Below are 21,416 nucleotides of genomic sequence, written 5' to 3'. Positions count from 1 at the left end.
AGTAATTTATTTAGACATAAATACCTTTGAATCCTGTTTTATTAAATGCTAAGTAGGGGATCAATCCACTGCACTAAATTTAAACTTAGTTTGTATGTAAAAATATGTCTGTCGTGGCTTGTTTTAGATTTGCTTTACACTACAGGGCTTATATTTTTTATTACTTTTGTGGCATTTGCTTTGTCTCAATAGAGAGAGAGATTGTCTTAAGTGTGGGGGTGGAAGAAATATAATGACTATTATGTCATAAAACAGATATCAAAGCAATTAATTGTGAATGTCTTAATACCTATATAAAAAACTGAAGATATATACTCATTTCTATGCCACAAAGTATTATAAAAAGCCAATGACTTTTACCCCAATCTTAAGCATATGTAAGGCCATGCACCAGTAACTCATACCATTCTCATACCATAAACAAGTAAGATCATCTCCGCTTTGAAGACATAGCACTTTTGAAGGATTAGTAACAGAAGACAGTAGATTTAAACAGTATTTATAAAGGAGCAATAAGACAACAAAAAGCAAAGTCTTCTTGTACCTAAGTGCAGTGTGACTCAATCTCTTTGGAACCAGCAGAAATATTCATGGAAATATTCAGTTTGATAAACAAATCTACATCTCTATAGCATATGTAAAAAATACAAATTTGCTAACTGATGAGTTCCTATGCACTAACAGAGAACAACTAAGTTCAGTAAATCTAAACCCAGACTGAAATGCCTCTAGAAGATCAATCCCAGCAACACTTCTTCCCTCTCACCCCTACATCCTTATACTGAAAAAGGTCTAACAGTATCACTTCAAGTCACCAGCACTTCAGAGAACCCTGAAATAGCATTTGTGGGGTTCTACATAATATGGGAAAGGGTTCAAGTATCAGATAACAAGAAATCAGATTCAGTACATGCACATAAATGAGATAACCCAGGGCATCCATCACATAGAAGCGAGCTGGAAGTCTTTCCCTGGCCCCTTTCCTAACCACACAGATGGGAAAGCTTGCAATCTCCCCAACAGAGTGTTAGGAAGCACCAGGGTAAGAGAAGGCTGAGGGAGCAGTCTGCAAGTCAAACACTGAGGCCTAAGTCCACCCTCAGGTTTACAATTGCTTTCAGGGAGTTAAAACAGGTTATGCAACACCACGTTATTCTTACAACTTCTTAGATGTACAAGTTGATTTCCAATAATGAGTTCAGAGATGAGACCTCAACTCCAGCACTGACCTGAATACACACAACAGTAGATCTGTGTCAGTTCAGTAACTGAAGAGCTTACAAACATATTTCAAACAGAAAAAAATATGGTCTGAAGAACATCAGGAGACAGAGACTATGCCAGTTGTGTCTTGTTCTAATGGTTCATCACTGTCAAAATACATGCTTTACTTCCGTGCTCTTATGAAGTGAGTGAAGATCAGCACTCCACTCTTTACTTTCATAGGGTAAATAGTCTGATGATACTGTCATCCCATAGTAGCTACTCCATTTGCTTCAACTCTTAGTAAGAGGAACGTAGCCAAAATAAATGAAGTAAAAGTAGACCAACCCTTGATGTAAATGTGAAGTGTTACAGGACATACTAGTATCACCTCAGCGACAGCTATTACAATTGTATGGGGAAGAGCATGTTACCATCCAGCATGTTTCACAGGAGAGAGTTTAAAACAAAGTGAATGTAGCCCTGAGATGTTTATGCAAAATTCCAGCATCAAAGCAAAGGTCAGCCAGAATCTTCAAACCAAAGTATAATGGAAAGTCTGAGACTTCAGACTGCATCAGGACTGAAGATGAAGCCTGGAAAAGAGGAGAGGATGGATGAAATGCTGAATGACCACCCATAAGCCACACTTCAGATATTAAATACAGACAGATTAGAGCCCTAACCTGGCTTGACAAACTCACATTTCCATAGTCAGAAGACAGAAGAAGAGGCTAGCTCTATGGGAACAAGGCAAGAGCCCTGGAAACTTCTATCATCACAATACACAACGAACCAGACTTTACCAGGACAACTAGCAGAAAGAGTAAATAATAACACTCACATATGAAAGCCATACAACAGGAACTTATTCAATGCAGCACACAAGGTACTCCTCATCTAACAACACTCTGCTAATGGCTTGTACTGCCACATGACAAATCAGGCTGTTTAAACATCTGAACTCCACCAGCTCTCAGGTAGGTACCAGGGCAACCAGCCCAGCTGGTGCCATTGTCCTGGTAGCTAAGAGGAATGGCAGAAGAAAGAACACTTGAATAAAAATCCAAGAAATTACTTCAAAATGTACTTTCAAAATGTGTATTTAAAAATAAATTAAATTTTTTATTACTTATAACTAGATTAAATTAATTTCTCCCACATTCCTCATGTAAGAGCAAGACCATTTATAGTCAACTACTACAAGTACTGCTAAGTTTCACTGATTTCTTTCTTTGAAAGCTGACATGTTGTGCTGGAAACACCATTTCCTTCACTTCTCTGTGTAACAAATGTCCAGTGCTGACTGGGATCCCAAGGGGCAGACCAACAGTCACTGCTATGTGTTCCCAGTGAAGAAACCCAAGAAACACACCACATAGCAGATGGCTTTTGGAACAAAGGAAATTAACGTGATGTCAAAGTAGTTTAACATCAAAGACGCTCTAATGGCACGGGAAGTATTACAGGCTTAGAGGATCAGCATCCCAATTTATTTTGAAATATATTGCACATTTTTTCCAGCACCAGAAACTCCCCTGAGATTCTCAATTACATGGGAATTCAACAGAGCATTCTCTCTTTGAAAGGTCCCTATCAGACCAAAACCTACTTAATTTTAAAAAAATGACTTCAAAAAAGACTCACTGTATTGCTTTTGCCCTGCACCTTTGAAACTTCCATTCAAACACAGGTTGCCAAGTACTCAGAAGAGCAAAACCACTTTTAAGTACTATGAAATGCATAAAATGAACCAAATATAACAACAAATCCAACATTTGCTCAGATTGGCTCTAATTCCAGCACTCTTACCTACTACAGCTCTGACACAACAGATGAAGTATCTGCTGACAGAAACATCATTATTATGTTGATGGTACTTATAATCAGAGTACAGTCAACATGAGGAGAACCCACACACATACTGTAGTCATCTGAGAAGTGACTGTAAAACTTGCATATTTTAAAAACTAATGCAAGATCAAATCTGAATCTTGGAAAGCTTGGCAAGAATTACACTAGTGTCCATCAAGAACTTTGCATTCAGCCTGGTTTATAACTACATAACAAGTGGTGGGGTGTAGGGGGGAGTGTTTTGGCTTTTTTTTTCTTTTTTTTTTTAACTTAAACCTTAAATGAGAAACACAATTAGAGTATGCACAGATTTTCAGAGAAGCTTTTTTACATAAATAATCTCTCCATAACCTAATCTTGTTGCATACATGTGTTTTATTGTTGTGCAAAGAGCCCCAGAGTTCAGGCTTCCAACAAGCACCAATGAATGACCTGTACTGCAGGTGTGAGCAGCGCTGTGCTGTGACACAGGCAGGCACAGTGACAGTTTATACTAAAATAAAAAAAGTTTGACATTTACATCAACTAGTAGAAAGTTTCCAACACTTGAAAAATAAATATCTTTTGTAAAGAAAGTGATTCTTATGTTTGCCTTTGCCTGTTATAATTACCTGAGTAAACGGCTATTGTAATTAATATTTACTTCAACAAACAACTGCACCTACTACTTGGCATAATATAATATTAATTCAAAAATTCTAGAGTAGTTTCAAAAGCCTAAATTTTAAAAGGTCTTCCTGTGATGGAAATATTGAGGCTTTTGGCATAATTCCTTGAACTTTGTATTTAAAGCCAATCCTTTATCCACGGAAGGCAATTTAGCTGTTCAGAACTAAAAATTTTTGAAAGAATTGCTTGGTTATTCTGCTACACAAATTAAAATTACAAAATGTTTCATGCTCCTTAAAAAGGAACACGGCTACTTACGTCATCAAGATTTTTTTTTTTTTACAAGGCTTGAGTTTTCCTCTTTTCCAATATGGACTAACTTGATTATATTTTGATAATGTCTCTCTTTACCTGAGGAAATTACTTGATAAACTAGAACAGTATTGAACAGCAACTTATATGGGAATGCATTCTTGGAAATCACTGTTCTTCCACATGCGTAAACATGAGCAAACTACATGTGGGCACACATGCTAGAAGTAGGGTAGTCCACACAGGCAACACTAGAATTTGGGTTTTAAAAATCATACAACTTGTTTTCACATCAAAAATGAAAACACAGATAAGCTAGTTATATTCTTTGGGTGGTTATTTAGCTACATCCTTGTGAGCACTCTGCCCCATATACTACTCTTACACTCCTGATTCTCCTGAGAAAATCTTCCATGTGGCACATATGGGTCCACCCAGAGGAACAAAAAGTAAACTCAAAACACCATCACTGATGTGACTGAATGTATCTACCATTTTATATGGTTCTTGCTTCTACTCTACTTTCTTTCCAAACTGTTCTCATTGTTAAATGGTCAGAACACACAAAGTGACAGATTTAGTGCCTCCTTGGCAATTTATATAACTGACTGCAACTCTGTTGTTGCAGTGAATCATGATTTATTTGTCTCGCAATGCAGCACATAACCTTTTAAATGCTAGGGAAAAAAATGCCAGCGCCTCTTTAAAGTTTATATATGACTGCCCACCACCATTTCTCATGAATGGGGTTTTGAGAGACAAATGATAAAAACAAGCTGCAGATTCCACCCACCTATTCCCAGCCATTTCCTCTGTTCATCACTCACATGTACTGTATTTACAGAAAAGCACCTCACCCAGGGATCACTGCACTCTTTCAGTCCTCTCACTTCCTCCTGGGCAGGACTATTTTTCTTAAATTAGCAGTAGGTATTCTGTGCTAACCACAACGGAGGATAATAGCAATCTCCCCCACTCCTGTACTGGTACTGGTGCCATGCTCAATCACAGCAGGTGACATTACAGGCTGACTGTAGGGGTTTATTTATTGGTGTCTCTATTCCAAAGTTGTGACCCCGAGGCCTGTCTGTGGCCTTTCACACCCTACTCTTCATTCCTTCTTCTGCACTTATTTACATTACCTTTAAAAAACAGTTCAATGTAACACATACATCCTTCTCATCATTCAATTGTGCCCATCTCCCCCGGATAAATGAACATCCAGTGACTTACTGCTGTCCACCAGAGCCTGAACTAAGCCAGTCAAAAGCCTTCAGCACCTTTAATTATGAAAGTGATAATGAGAGAGAAAAGATTGTTTACTTTTAATGGAACAGCAGCAGCTCCAATTAATGCAAATAGGACCAGCACATTGAAAAGCTATTTATCTGACACGCACACCAAAAAGTATTTGGATGGTTCTGAGTACATTATAATTCAATTTTAAAAATTTAGGAGGGAGAAGTTGGACAGCAGATGAAGTTCCTTCTGCCTCAGATGGTGACTATGGCATTAGCAGTCCATGCAGTAGGGTGTAACCCTCTCATGCCACCTTTCACTGGCAGGCTTTAAAATTGTCTGTAAAGGGGTGCGTCTCTAAACTGCCCCGGTTTACAGAAGGGAAGAGAGGGTTGCAGAGATTCACTCTTGCCTATGGCCTGTTCCCTGATCTCAAACAAGCCTTCCAAACCCTAGTCTGGTATTCCATTCCCTACACATGTGCCTAGATGCTTAATAAATAAGCACAACATTGTTTTTCACAGTAAATATGCCTGCAAATTGCACAAATTACAAATCTAGACTTCAGTGTAATGCTCTTTGGAAATATATGCCAAAATGTATTTTAAAAATTTGGTATGGTTCTAGTATTATCCATGGCATAAATGACAACAAAAATTATGGCAACTGATCACAAAGCAGGATCTTGAGTAAGACTGTAAAATGAAACATTGATCAATTAATACATGAAAAGAAAAGCAGAATTTACAAAATACCTTTTGAGTAATAAAGAACAGAGGTAACAGGGAGTTAGCTGCATCAGTGGACCTCACCTTCATCAGCTGGTGCAAAATTACAAGTCTTTTTTTTATTAGATTGTAATATTGTTCTAAAATGCAAGGACATGCTTAGAGGAAAAAAAATCCCTTGCCCATCCTGAATTTTGCAGGCCAATACAAAATAACTATTGAGAATTTTATTTCAAACATCTCCATTCGGTATGGGTTTTGAAAGTAAAACCATTTAATGGGGATTTCTTGCTATGTTTGTAAGGCAGCAGCACGTTTAGAATATTTAATTTGCCAAAGAAGATAGTGACACTCAGTACACCATTCATCTTCAACTTTCTGAAAAAACCCCAAAAGGTGTAATTTAGGAAGCTACAGAAAAGTACATTTGCAGACACTACATGCTTCTGAAACGCTGCTGCTGTTGAGAGAATTGATAATAAATATGACTTTGATGAAAACTTAAAGAAAACATACCCATGTCAAGACATAAACATTTGAAACTGAAGGAAACAGAACAACTTTCATCTACTAGTTGGTAGCTAGTGGTGTGGGGAAAAGTCAAAAAACCCCACAGTGGGCAAACAAGTAAGAGTCAAAGCAAATACCTTCCCCAATTCACAGAAGAAAAGCACATTGCTCTATAAAACAAAAAGCGTTCATTGCAGACTGTCACATTAAAGTAAACAGGGTCAATGGGTCAAAGCAAGTTCTTATGAAAAAATGTAATTTTACTTTATCATGCTAACTTCTGTCCCTACCCTTCTGAGTTTTGGGAACTATTATGTGGAAGGTACCGGTAGAAACAAAGAAGCTTCTCCATGTAAAAAGTCCACAATAACAAGAAACAAGGAATAGACTCTGTGGTGGTGTCTCAGGTGTTTCAAAAACAGGTAACTGATACAATGACATTATTTTCAATGAAAGCATTTTTAAAAATTTTAAGATCAGAAACCAATATCTGGCTTGGGTCAAACAGAACCATGCCCCTCACATAAAATGGAGCACAGCAATGCAAACTCAGCAAAATCAATACTTAAGTTTCAAAGAAGAACTCCTAGTTCATACGTTGAAAGAAGCCACATATAACTGTATTTAAATGTACAGTATCACAAATTCAAATTACAACAACCAGCTCCATTGCTTTAAGTTAAAAAGCTGTCAGCCTCCTAACAAAGATAGGCTATCAAACTGAAAAACAAAAAAAATCCCCTCATTTACCTATATTTCAGTCTAGTTGATAAAACTTCCACTTGTATAGGCACTTAAGAAGTCATTTATGCTATTGTCGTTTTTGCTTAATATAATTGTGGCTGTTCTCAAAACTCAGTCAGAGGTAAGAATGGGTTTGCTGACGCAGTATTTATGATATGTTATATAAAATCATGTATCTGCTTTCTATGCAAATGTATTGCAAAAAATTGGCAATCAGGCGCACTAATGCACAAGAAAAATGCAACATGTAATAAAATACTAAAACAAAACACACATCTTCTGGCTCCTCCTGCATATCCAGGATAAGTGAAAAAGTGAGGTTTTCTCAGAGAAAGTGAATATTAGCATATATGATGACTTAAGCATAATCACTTCAGAGGAAATACAGTTCATCATTATTAGTCAAATAAATAAATGATCATGCATGATCTTACCCAGTTCTGGGGGCAGCACAGTCAGACGATTTCCCTGGATATGCAGTTCCTTAAGCTGGGTGAGCTCACCAATTTCTTTAGGCAGTGATATCAGGTCATTGTCTCTAAGACTCAGCTAAGAGCAAATATAAATTCAGTCAGAATGATTTTTAGTTACCATAAAGCAGCCCAAAAGAGAATGCTGCTCCCTCTGCCCCCAACTTTCTCCCGAATGCTCAATTCTTCCAATTTATTTACAAGTGTCTTCTGGTAAACAAGAAACAGTTCCAGGTATAGTGGTCTATTCCTGCAAACCTACCCCACTACTCCTCAAATTGACTGGATTCTATTCCTACAAGTGTTGCAAAAGTGAATTGATTTTCCAAGAATTTAGATAAATTACTTACTATCTGCAACTTTGTGAGCTTCCCAATATCTGGCGGCAGGATTTCAAAATCGTTGTCACTTAGATAGAGTGCACGAAGGGTGGCTGCAAATTAAATAGCAATATATAAACAGGGTGGCATATAACCCAACCATTTGAGGTCTAATCAATAAAAAGGAGTCAGGTTTGATTAATAACCCTGACTTGGTGAAAAGCCTTTGACATACCCAGAGCTCGCAATAATAACAAGCAGGTCAAACTTAGATTTACTGGCTTATTATATTGTTGGTGAGTTCAGGAAAACATCTGTATTCAAAAGGACTAGCACAATTAACAATTTCTGCAACAGTAGACTCTGGCAGATTCTGGCAAATAGCCTGAATGCTCAGATATGAGAATACAGTCATTACTCTTTATTACCCCTGATTCTTATTTATTACATCAATTTGCATCCTAAACAAACATTTAAAAAAAAAATCTGAGTTTTTCCAACAAATATACTACTATGTTAAACTCTATAGAAACCACTCTAGGAAAGAGATCTGAAATACAGAAGACTCAAAAACTCTAATTTGTAATTTCCATGCAGAGTCTCAATGAAATTCGTCAAAAAAAAGATGAGCCAGCATAACTATGCAGCTTGCTATTACTGAACAAGCACCCATGACAGTTGGAAAAAGGAATTAAAATGGCGACTGACAAAGAACTGTCAAGTGCAGCAGGAGAGAAGGTGGTCAGATCAGCAAAACCTGTCCTTCCCAATGGAGGAGATCCCATTTGTCTTACGTAGTTCACTCCTCCTCTTCTCATTTCACTAAATGTGACCATTTTTAATAATGCTGACTTGAAGGTTTCCCTGCGCCACGTTACAATCACACCATCCCTCAGACAGCAGCGCTCCTCTCCCCTCACCTGTCACTTTGATGCTGAATGCACTGATCCTGAAGCCACTTCAGCATAGTAAATGGAAAAGCAGAATCACTGAAATCCAGAAAATGCCAGAATTCAAGTTGCTTAGGCAACCATAATACAGCCCTTTTGCACATATGCATTATAATACCTTTCTGTCAACTCTCTGGCTATATATATTTAACACATGCAAAGGTCAGCTTAGCACTACCATTTCTCTGCCAAGCTTTGTAACCCTAGCATATGTTTTAATGTACTGGACACCTCAACACCCACATGCTGTTGAAACTATTTTAGTAATGAACCATCAAGAATACATTTGTTTTCAGACTCAACACACAAGAGTTGAGTTGCAAAATGGTTTATTTCCCCCTGAGGCTTGCAACCGTCCATGACGTTTTAACTGAGTATGGCACCCATGGAAGTATTACTCAGAAGAAAACTAATACACCATTACTAAGCAAGTCTTCTTGTGTCCAAAGGTGTCAGATGACAGTATATCAGTGGTAAATACTGCTGTACTACATAGAAATATTCAAGATATATTAAAAAAAACCATAAATATTGGGAAAAATCTGTTGCAAACTGCAAAGCACCGCATCCTGAAGAGTAGAATTTTTAGAAAAGTTTCTTACTCAGATAGAAGAAGTTTCCTGGTAGGGAATTTTCATTTAAGTTGTTGTAAGTCAAGTCAAGAACTTCTAGGGCTGGTAAAGAGCCAAATCCCCTTGGCAAGGTGTTTAACCTGTTCATGCTGTAAATAAAGAGAAAAAAAGAATATTACATCAGTATTCACTCCACATAACAGGAATAATACAGGTCACAAGGGTTTTGGTTTTTTTCATTTTTTTTCCTTAAAAAAGGTAATCTGTGCCAAGATTTCCTTGTTTGGAAAGTGTTTGATGCTCCAAGATACTGAGCAAGTATTTTGCAATGCAGACCTCTCATTCCCATAAATACAGTCAAAACTTATGCACTGTCAAGGAATTCTGTCTGCTATGTCAATCAGCAACTACATCTGAAACATAAAGCACAAGGGACAGAGGTGTCACAATGCCATGCTCAGCTTTAACAATGTTCCATGGAGAAAGCTGCTCCTTGGTAGATGACTCCTAGCTTAACTACAAACTACTCTTTTGCTCATCATCTTGACCATTTTTCATTCTGCCATGTAGTTCTTCACCATGATACCAAATACAAAGGGGAATACCTCAAGTGCACAGTATTTATGTTCATTGATAACTGCTGGTCAAACCTCTTCTTAAGAACAGCAAATTGTGTCACTACAGAACTACTGATGGACATGGAGCATGAAATAAATAAAATGTCAGTCCTGTGACTGATGAAGCCTAATCTAAATACAGCTCAATCACCCAGTCTTAAGAGGGTTTAGTACAGTACTTCCCATTGGCAACAGCCAGAACAACATGAAGACATGTAACAGAAGGAAAAGACCTCTCTGATAACCTGGAGTGGACAAGGTAGAGAAAATGATACCTTCTCTCTGACCTCAAAGAGCTTGAACAGGGTGATCCAGATAATCACTAGATCTGCTGCAACAATGAAGGCAGGTACATAGCTGGAGGTATCTTTGCAGAACCTTGCTATTCGTGTATGAACTATTTGTGCATGGCTGTTTATCACATGAACAGAAAAAAACTACCTATCAGCTTCTCATTCATACTGTCCCTACTGCATGTACAGTAAAGAGATAGCTGGTGTGTATGGATCTTGCTTCAGTTGTCAGCCAGGTTTGAAAGCAGAACAGAGAAGAGAGGCATCTTCAGAAAGAGCCTGTACAGGTAGCTACTGTCAAGAACAGGATTTTATTCTTACGTGAAGACTGGAAACAAACACAACCTTTCAGATGACATCTCTAAGCATACTCTGAATTTGATTCTCTTTTGATGCCAAAGTGATAAACAACAGTAACAACTGAAGAGATGTTACATGAATGCATGAATATCTGATGCTTTATAAAAACTCTAGTCAAATACTGACCAAGCTGTGCAACCAAAAACAAGAAAGACCATATAACCATGTGAGCAAAGACAGGAGAAGCACATATACTATTTCTTTCACGAACTCAGAAAATAACCTCACCTTTCCTTGCTCCTTTTGCATAAGCCAGCACAAACCAAACAAGAACCTGTAGAGACCAGCTCTCTGTAGCTAAATCTAGATGAAATCCTTCTTCCTCCTTATCCCCAGTAAGAAGTCCCATCATGGGCATACAAGTCATATTGCTGCTACAGTATTAGCAATTAAAACACAGAAAGGCATTCTCTACTATTGCTACTGCAGAATTGTCACTGTTTTAAGAACTGGTCTTTATATAAAACAGGGCTAAAGAAAGCAGCTCGTTTTCCACTAGTGAAAAGGGTTTTATACTTCCCTTTTGCAAGCAAGGGAAAAGGGAGGGAAAGAATGTTCTCCCTACTGACAAGAGGCAGAATGGTATCTATTCTTTGGCAGGGACAGAGAACCAGCTCAAAGTTGCTGCCCAGCACTATTCATCCCTGCAGAAGTTCAAACAGTGAGCTTGCCTCACCTACTTTCCCAATGTTACATTTTAAGCTTTCTGTGCAGCAGTACACCTTCCATCTTTCCACACCACTTGACCCTTCCATGCCAAAACCCTCCCAAAAATAACCTCTGCTCTTATTCAAGGTTCCTGTCTCCCCTAGGGGGCTCTTCTGAAGCCCTCTAACACATGCACTGAAGATGACAAGAGGGTTTCTGGGCTGTCTCCTGAAAAACCTACTAGAACAAAAAAGTTTCCTGATCACTATCTCCAAGGATGTCCAAAGCAGAATGCATTTTGCAAAGCTAAGACAGGGTGGTAAATTCTGTGCCTGGAAGACCATGTGTATGGAGGGGATTAAGAAGGAAGAACAATGAACCTCTAAGATTTTAGGCCACTTGATACATGAGGGCAGTAAATGTGGTTCCAGACCTGAATGTCTGTTGCTCCAAACACCAAGTGGTCTCTTGCATGACATTTTTTTCATTAATGAAGACTATTATTTGAACTATATTAACAATGGTCACTGCTTTAATCCATGGGAAGTGCCCAACTTCTTCCTTCATATACTACAACACCTCCATATGCACTTCCAACAATATAGCTCTAATCCCCAAAATACAAAGAATCCTGATTAATATTTGCTCTGAAAAATGAATCAGAGGTTGAAACAGATATTAAGGAAAGTAGAGATCTACTGTGACCAAAAAAACCACCAGGGAAGACAGATCATTATTAAAACATTTATTGTCATTCCAACAGTTCAAGATGCAATTCAACTATCTCAGCACTTTACAAAAGTGTCTAAAACAGAATACACAGAGCCTAGCCAGAATCATCTGGTATTTTTAAGAGTAAAAAATGCATAGTTTAAGGAGTTCAGAAGTTGGAATTAATAAAATACAAACATTCCTTCTATGAGAAACCTATAATGCTAAAGCTTACACCTACCAGTGCTTTCCTAAATAGTTACACTTTAATATGCCCATTTAATTTTAAAAAGGTCTTACGCTTCACATTTGTTTTTCTTAATAATTCAAGACAGCCCTCTGCAACTGTAGTTATTATAAAGTATCACCATCTCTACTGGAATATAGAATCTCAACACTTACAGAAACACCCCCAGGCACAAATTCTGCCAATACTAACTCTTTGAACTAAACACACACAACATTTAATACATACTGCTTCTTTTACAGGTTCAATATAAACTGAAATGTCTATAAACCTGAATTTGAAAATTTGGAATTAAAGTCCTAAATTAACATGGATTTTTTTAAAATCAGAACAGGAAACAGAGCGTGATTCTTATGCAGTAACCACAGAACTAAGAGGCAGTTGCTAGGGAAGTAAAAGTCAGTATTGTTCAATTTGACTACAGTATTGGATAAATATGAGTTGCTGTTGTCCTTAAATGGTTATCAGTATAGCAGAGTAAGTGCTTCATCATTTAAGTTTCTGTTTATCCAGGACATTAATTGAACACTCTGAAGCAGTAATTCCTAGATTACCCTCAAAACCACTTTCAATAAAAAACTTTTCTATAAAAAAAAAAAAGAAGCTGCAGGTTCAGTTGCAATGACATTTAGTAACACCTATATTACAGCAAAGTTTTGCATTCAGATACGCACCCAAGGTTCAGGTGTTTCAGCTTCTGAAGGCTGCTTATCTGTGTAGGCAGCTCCTCAATCTGGTTGTTGAAAAAGTTGAGCACTTCTATGTTTCTCAGGTCTGCGATGTTTGCTGGCACAGCTGTGGGAAAGTTTTCACAGTGAGAGACTGCAAGTAGAGCAAGCTACCCAGACTACAGATGCCTTACCAGCACCTGGTGTTTGCACTGTTTGTACAGTGGCTGCAGCACAGAAAGCATCTCATTATTCCAATAAAAGCAAATTCTAAAAAGCCTCCTATCTGGAACCTGTTCTCATTTCTGAGAGCACTCATTTTGAACTCTTCAAAAATTATTACCAGAAATATAAGATATTTTGACTAACAAAGACCACTGCAGAGAGAGAGAGAGACAGGATAAGTGCTCTTACAGACAAAGAGAAGTAGGCTGTCCTCTCAATTCATGTAGCACACACAGGTCTCAAAAGAGCAGAGCCTGAGAGACTTGGATCATATCATTATTTGAGTGGAAAAAACAATGATACAAGTAGTTACACCAAGACAGCATTGTACTAAAGGTCTTTAACAACAAACAAAATAATCCCTCTTTTTAGCAGTGGCCTATTCCGCTTACTGCCTAAACAATTTAGTATCCAAATTCTTGGTCATTTAAGATAAAACAAAATTTACAAAAAACATAAATTCAGGTATAAAAGAACTGTTTAGCCAAGCCCACTTTCAAGATACCTCCCATGAGTGATAACTGATCAATACACATACATGGCTACAGTGGATTACCAACAGATCAATAGCTGGCTGTTATTATCCAGAAACATGAACTATAAGGTTGAAACACAATACGAATGACTGTGCTAATGAGGTTAAAAAGCTGTTCAGATTTGTATCTCTTCCCCCCTTAAACTTAGTGAGATTTAAGAAGCCAGCTGAGGTGTAAAGGAGGTTGGCAAGTCACCTGCACTGAAGCTTGCCCCTGTGCTCAATATTCACCTTTGTTCAGTCTCAACTTTGCATTAGGAACCCACAGAGTGCTCATTGAAATAATTAGAAGGTTTTATGAGGCCGTGTTTTTTTTTTTAATTTTATTTCTTGGTATGAGGCAACCTCAGTCTTAAAATGGAGTCAATAATGTTTACAAAGCAGAACATTGCAGTATGTCACATCTACTAGACTGTAAGTCTAATTACACTGTGAACAATAATGGGATCCCAAACAAAGACTCTAATTACACTACATAAATATTACTGTTGAAGGCCACATTCATTGCAGGAGGTTTCTAGCAGACTTTTATATAAAGCCAAATTCAAACATTTAAAAGACCTCCCTTAGAGGTATTTTTCAACTGGTCCATACTTATCTGTCATTCAATGACAGCAAGTATAATGTGCATTCACAAACTAAAGGGTATTTCATTACTACTGTTGTTTTAAATTATTCCCTAACAGAAGTTAACTAAGGATTTTAATTGGCATAGTTCAGCTGTTTCCAGCCTCAATATTTCACCAGAAAAGTAATTACCAGTATTAAAATATTTCGTCTCATAAATTAGACTTCATAATTTGACTTTGATGAGATGCAATGGACAGGCAAGCCATGTTTCTCATCTTCTCAGATATCACATTTATGAAGACCAGGAATCATTAGTACTAGAAAATACAGGTTTTAGTCAAAGGTTTAACAATGGAAAGACCAAAACAGATATATCACTGTCTCCTAATACATCTGTTTAATCCTCACATATGGTATTTCATGTTGTGAATGACACTTTGGATACTTTGTATGATTATTTTCTTCAAGATATACTAAAAGCTGCATTGGTAAGCAGGCTGAGATGAGAAAAGGGCTAAATATTTAGCAAAGGATTTAAATGAAGTGCTTTTGTGTCTTACCCTGTTAAATCAAAATGAAAAGCCCCAATTCACAACTGTACTTTTTGGTTTGGACGGAATGCCCAGAGGTATTTCATGAGAAGGAAAAACAGAAGAGTAAGTCAATACCAGGTTTGTGGTATGGAAGAGAGAACTTTTTCCTGTAATAGTTTATTTTCTGGTTCAACAATTCAGATTAATTTGTAATATAAATGAATGCTCTCTTGTATTCAATGAAAATCAGAAGACTAAATTTAAACTCCTGTACTGATCTTGTAGCTAAACTGCACAGGTTCAACAGGTTCAGGTCTAAAGATCACTGGTGGTCAAGCAAGGCTGACTAGGCATATCATGCTCTCTGTTTTTGAACTCTACACGACCCAACTACCATATCACTACTGTGTTGCAAAACTCTTCCCAGATACATAGCAGACTGCCAAAACCTGAGACATTCATGTTCTGGCAATACTGAATTCCACTCAAGTCTCCTTCTCATGATGAGCTGTGAGAGTGAACTGTCAGCATCCTGGTTCTATTCACCCACGTATTTACAGTACAATCCGCAGTGTCTTAACAACTCTTCTAAGACCATCTGCTGCCCAGTGTCATTAACAACTCCCCCTCAGCAAACGCTAGTAAAATTTGGCAGCCCAGTGCCTTTGCGTTCTCCTGTGCAGCTTCAGTCACATAATGAAGCCCCATTCATATGAAGTTTCACTTCACAAGACCAGGAACAGTTTCCCCTTGCTCAATACTGGAAATTGCATACAGTGATTCACTATGAAAGCTGCAGACTTCACCTTGATTTCAAAGGTTGGTTGACAGTGAAAGACAGGGTCTACAGCCTGCCCACAAGGAGTAAGAGGACTTTGTTCATGTTTCTAGAAATAAGGATTGTCAACTTGTTATACTTCAAAGAATTTACGCTCTTTTTGCCCTGAAGTTAGTGGCAATTCTTTAGGTGTTAAAAAAAGTTCTCATCAAGTTCAAGAGACAAGTTATTACATTTTATTCCTATACAACCAGCAGCTGTTTCAAGGTTAACAAAATTATTTAGAAAACATAGATAAGACGGATTAAATGCTACTATTCAATGCCTATATAACTTCACATCTAGAGTATTCTGGATCTGGGCGTTAGCTCTCTTTCAGCATTGAGAGCCAGAAGCCAACACCAGACATGATCTTTACTAGAGGTCTCAGTTGGAGAGCAGTCACTGGGTTAGAAGGACCTTTCATCCAGGACTGCTGCTCACCCTGCAGAACAACTCACTAAAAACATCTGGATCAGTGACAGCAGCCTGGAATCAGGTGTCTCAGATGTAACCCTTTCCCATAAAGCAGGGAGTCAAGAGGTTCTCATGCTGCTACCTAGAACTGACATGCAAATCCAGCTCCTTTTCTATACTCTGACAAATGACAAAGAGCACAGGAAATGGAAAAGAAGAGAAAGAAGTCCATTATTTTCCTTCTAGCTCCACTCAGTAACTCTTTCACCATTGACAGGTCTCAATAAAATTCCTCCTGTGCTGGCAGGGCCTTCACAATGCTGAAAATGCACAGGCTTCAAAAAGTCATTATTTCTGAAAGCAGTCACCAAGATTGTTTCTCTTAAACATCTGTGAAGCCCTGGGAAACAACAGCAATCCTCACAATTTCAAAAGCAAACAAACACAGATGTTTGCAAAATTAAATCTCCATTTCATTTTATCTAAAAGATGAAATCTGTTTTTTTTTTTCCATTTGTTTAATAAAGACACTAAATTAAACATTCCTGAAGACAATCTTGGTAAAAAAAGATCTGTATCAAAATTTCCTTTACAGTTCAAAAAGAAAATAAAAAACTTAGATAAGGAACTTCACATGAAAAAAACTAGAAGGGTCAATAAACTATCCAACTGATTAAGTGAAATGATTTAGTAAAAATGTAAGTCTCTTCTCTCATGAGAAGAGCACATGGTACATAACCTGCATGAAACATTTTGGTTCATTTAAACCTTAACACTAAATATCCAAAACAAAGATTGTCCCACAGCTGCTTGGAAAATGCTACCTGTAATAATTGATGATGCATAAAATTGTGCATGAATAGGCTGGCAATCTCCTCAACAGATATGACCAAAAGCTACGGAAATCCCCCAACTGAAGTCAATGTTTTTTGAATCAGACATCAAGAGAAATAAGAATTTTAATTTTTTTAAAGTAAGATTAATTCCTTTGGCAATTACATCATTAGAAACTTTGAATAGCTGCAGAATCTTTTTTTTCCCCAGAATGTTTCTTTACTTAATGAAATAATTTTGCAGTACCTAAGAACACGATGTTCAGTAGTACTCCAAACCTTTACAGGTTCCAAGGGAACGTTTGTCCAAAAGTGCTATGAAAATAGCAGTACCTGACAGAGAAGAGATTTATACAACTATACCAGTTTCTCATTAAACTGTTCCACTGGAAAGCTGGTCAAGAGTCATATAGAGTAAAGAGAACTCAATACAGACCTTTCAGAGTCCAGTCAGTCCATTGTGCATCCCAAGTAGAGATTTCTTGCAAGAGCAAATACTACTTTTTAAGACTAAAGTAAAACCTGAAGGCTATAAAATATAATAAACCCAGTTCTGTGGACTTGCTAATCCAGTTAGCATCAACAGGAAGCTTTCATGAGTAAGGATCCCTTAGTGTAAAGGTTATAAAGACATGAAATGTTACTCACATTTCATGGGGGAGGAAGAATTTAGAATACTAAATATATAATGCATTCTGTGCATCCAATATAACTGTACTCAGAGCTAGAGTCATGTTTAGATTAATTTGACAAGGGTTCTGTTATACAGAATGAGAAGCAATCCACTTCACCAAAATGAAAGAGGAATTAGCAGAGGGAGAACACAACAGTTTTCATTTTAAATATTCATAGGCATGCTGATATCATACTTGGCAGCTAACTGGAGAGAATCCTGATCTCATCTGAAGCATACAGCACTTAATTTACACACTATGTATTTCAAGTTTCCCCTTTTGCCCTCCTTTCATTCTTCCAAAGATGGATATTAATCTTCCTCACACTGAAAACATTAAAAACAAACTTGTCTCCTTAATCTTCAGCTCTTTCCAGAAATCAGCAGGGTTTTTTTAATTTCAATTATCCACAGAAGCACCTCGGATATGAAACTGTTCTTATGAACATGTTTAAATTATACTATAGCTCATTGATGTGCTACTGTGCTAACAAAGCAATTTATCAATAAACAGTTTTCCTTTAGATGCCAAAGTCTAAGAAGAAGAGCAGTGAGCACAAGAAAGACAGAGAAGACATTGGGAATCAAGTGACATCTAGTGAAGAGAAAGGACAAATCCCTTCTTCTCTGAGAAGAGAGCTTAAGATGTCAGAGTTTGAAGAGAAATACTAGAAGCCATGGGCTGAGGTTAGGAAGAGATTACTGTGTTGAAAATATATCATCTAACTGCAAAGAACTGAAACCACACCAAAATAGCTCACAAAAATCTGATGCTTTTTAGCATTTTTAACAGCATTAAGGAATGGTGTGAACAAAGATATATATATATATATATATAAATGTTTATCTAAACACACTCTTCATTTCTGCAAATAATTTTGAAGAGAACAAAGTATTAGCTAAGCTTTTAGAATTACTGTAGTCAACCACAGCATCTTCATCTTCAATAACTGCTTTGTGAGAAGTGCACAGCCAAGGCACTTGCTGTCTTATATTTAAGTCAAGAGAAAAAAAAACCAAAACCATGAGTTACACCATGAAAAACGTTGAAGAACACAGGCTGCATCCCCTTACTACAGGTTGGATTATCTGTGTATGTTTGTGCTTTTGACAGCAGAGGGTTAAGAGAAATAACTTCTGCAGGACAGAAGAACTTTAATTAATAATGTTTAGATTTAATCTTAGGCTTCCACCAAATGCAAACAGCATCACTAAATGCCAGTGAGTCTCTTTCAGGTGTTTGACCTGTTTAAGCCCGATCTTTTCACAGTTTCACACTACTGCACAGTTGCTGGCTTTAGATAAATCAACCTATCTGAAGTTCATTCAGTAAGTTCACCCTTCCCTTCCTCAGTATTTTCCTCAGTTTACTTAACATGTTTTCTGCAGCTTACAAAAGGGACTAACCAAAGATGTCCTGCATACCAGCCCTTGAACAATTACTATAGATTACCCTCAAAGGTGAAGATCACTTCATCCTCTTACTTCATCTACCTGTGCATCTAGCAGTGCTTATTTACAAAATTCTGCTTTCAGTGTGTCTAAATTTTTTTTCATTATTTCAGTTTGCCTTATTAGCCAGTATTTGAAGTTTAAACTTTTACACCACTGAAATGCTTTTAGAAACACACATAGGACTATTTCTCACTGCAACCTGAATCAACTGAGTCTTTCCCCTATTCAGCATTGCAGACTGCTGTGCTGACACTGCTTAGTGGGGACACCAGCCTGTCCTCTAAACACACTCACAGAGGAGGCTGCAGTAAAAAAGCTCACTGCTCAAAAGCAGAGTCAGCACACAGGTTTCTTGTTCTAGCTCGCAGAACAGGGAATGAATTAAGCTTCCTCCTAGTTTGGACTCCCCATATCCAGTACTTAAATCCACCTCCTTAAGTCTGTGTGGTAGAGTCCTCCCCGTGCCTCGACTTTAGCTTACCCCAGGCTTCAGCTGACTGTACATTTCATTTCCAGCTATGGGAGATATTACTTTGAGATGAGCAATCAGTTACCACATTGCCCATCATCACATCAAGATCAGGGAATTATTTCACCCCAAAGGTTATGCCACAGGATGTGAATGGAAAAAGTTAAGAGGCCAGATGGCGAGCAGTCCAAGGGGAAATGGTGCGTTGTTATACACTGCAACGCACCTGACTACTAAAGGAACAAAAAGAATTCAAAGAAAATAGAGTACAAAACCAAGTACACGAAACTAAATCCAGCTTCCCCTCAATCTACACCAAATCTACCTTCTTTTCTCAGTCCTTCCATATTAGAAGCCGAAAAATTCTACTTGGCTTGTTAGACAGTAAATTCTGTAATACAAAAATCAATGTCTTTAATGAGGTGAGTTCATTTTTGCAAATATTCACTTCCATTGAAAATGCCAACTGCAATATAGTTTGTATGTGACAAGAGGATTTACAATAAGTTTCCATTACAACCTGTATATAAACATGGAGAATGATCATTTATATGGGGCTTCCACAAAAAAAATTAGAGCTATTTTAAGTCACTGGAAAATAAGTGAAGACACCATAAATTTGTAGTAACATGTTAGAAAACACTGAGAATTAAAAAAATGAGTTTATATGTTTGCAGGTGTCTTTTAATAAGAGAAGAACAAAAGTTTCTGAAGAATTATGCTCAAGACAAGTGATGGGTGTCTAGTGTTTTATCAGTAAGATCACTTTACTTACGGTGGAAAACTGCTTTGTGCGCCATACAGCACAATCTTTGACAACTTAATTTATGCATAAATTGGGTACTTTCTGCATATATCTTTATACCATTACAGCACAAGACTCTTTCACACATTATTCTGTTTTATTCCCCCAAAGCCTCTTAGAAGCAAAGTTGATATTATCTGTATTTAAAATTAAAATGCTCTACCATCTGTATTTTCTCAGAACCAAAGGTTTGGGGTTTTTTGTTTTTTTTTTTCCCCTCAGGAAGAAAAGAAAAAGCTAGCAAGGTATTTAATCTAAACATCTGAGTAGAACCCAGATGTCACAAATTTAGTAAGGCATATGTAAAGGGATCTCCTTTTTCCTCCTTTTCACACCCTCCTGTGTACTGCATCCATATTTCCCATCAGAGATCCCTGCATCAGAAACAGGAAGTAAAATCAAATCAAAACATACAAAAAAACTGAAAGGCTTACAATTTGCTTAAAGCATCTCTCCCATACAGTGCCACAACAGACACTGTTGGGCACAAATCCTGTGCTTTGGACACAGCCCTAGTCTCACCTTGCAGATATTACCTGCCCCATTTTGGGGCATATCGTGTCAGGACAACAGCATGGAATGACTTACCAGAAGGAAGCAGAGGCAGGAGCATAGTAGAGGAGAGCACAAGAAGCAACAAAGAGTAATGAGAACATGGTCATCTAGTTCCTTCCAGAAGTCAGCCAATTTGTTATATAAATAACCTGATACCAGGCAAGATGCAAAGTGTCAGACAATACCAGTGGGAGACACCATCACACATTTCATCAGACTGGAGTAGACAAAGCAGCTAGACTGGGATGGAATTCAGGACAGGCAGATGCAGTGTTGCTCTCCCTGGACTACCTCCAATACATCCAGGTACAGACTACAGCCAGAAAGGTGACTCAGAAAGGAGACATCCTAATGTAAAAATTAAACCAAGAGATTTTAGCAGCATGCTAAAAAAGATCAAGGACACAGTCAAGAGGGTTAACAGCAACAAAGGGACAAGCTTCTGTGCTGGTCACACACAGAGAGAAAAACAAT

At 37.6% G+C, this 21,416-nt stretch overlaps 1 protein-coding gene across 2 annotated transcripts in view; it reads right to left on the bottom strand.

Annotated features, from left to right (window-relative positions):
• Positions 1-21,416, bottom strand: part of RSU1 (Ras suppressor protein 1) — a 104,831-nt gene that overhangs the window by 66,414 nt on the left and 17,001 nt on the right. For both annotated transcript variants that reach the window (XR_009933286.1, XM_062494555.1), the window contains exons 4-7: positions 13,062-13,182; positions 9,542-9,660; positions 8,020-8,102; positions 7,634-7,748 (exon numbers count right to left, since the gene is read on the bottom strand). Coding sequence is in view for 1 of the 2 variants with exons in the window: in XM_062494555.1 (XP_062350539.1) it covers positions 7,634-7,748; positions 8,020-8,102; positions 9,542-9,660; positions 13,062-13,182 (438 nt within the window). In the remaining variant the exon portion in view is untranslated. The remainder of the gene's footprint in view (positions 1-7,633; positions 7,749-8,019; positions 8,103-9,541; positions 9,661-13,061; positions 13,183-21,416) is intronic.

This window comes from Cinclus cinclus, chromosome 1 (genome assembly GCF_963662255.1).
Source record: "Cinclus cinclus chromosome 1, bCinCin1.1, whole genome shotgun sequence".
NCBI lineage: Eukaryota > Metazoa > Chordata > Aves > Passeriformes > Cinclidae > Cinclus > Cinclus cinclus.
Note: the sequence above shows the minus strand (reverse complement) of the source record. Positions and strands in the feature narration are given on the sequence as shown.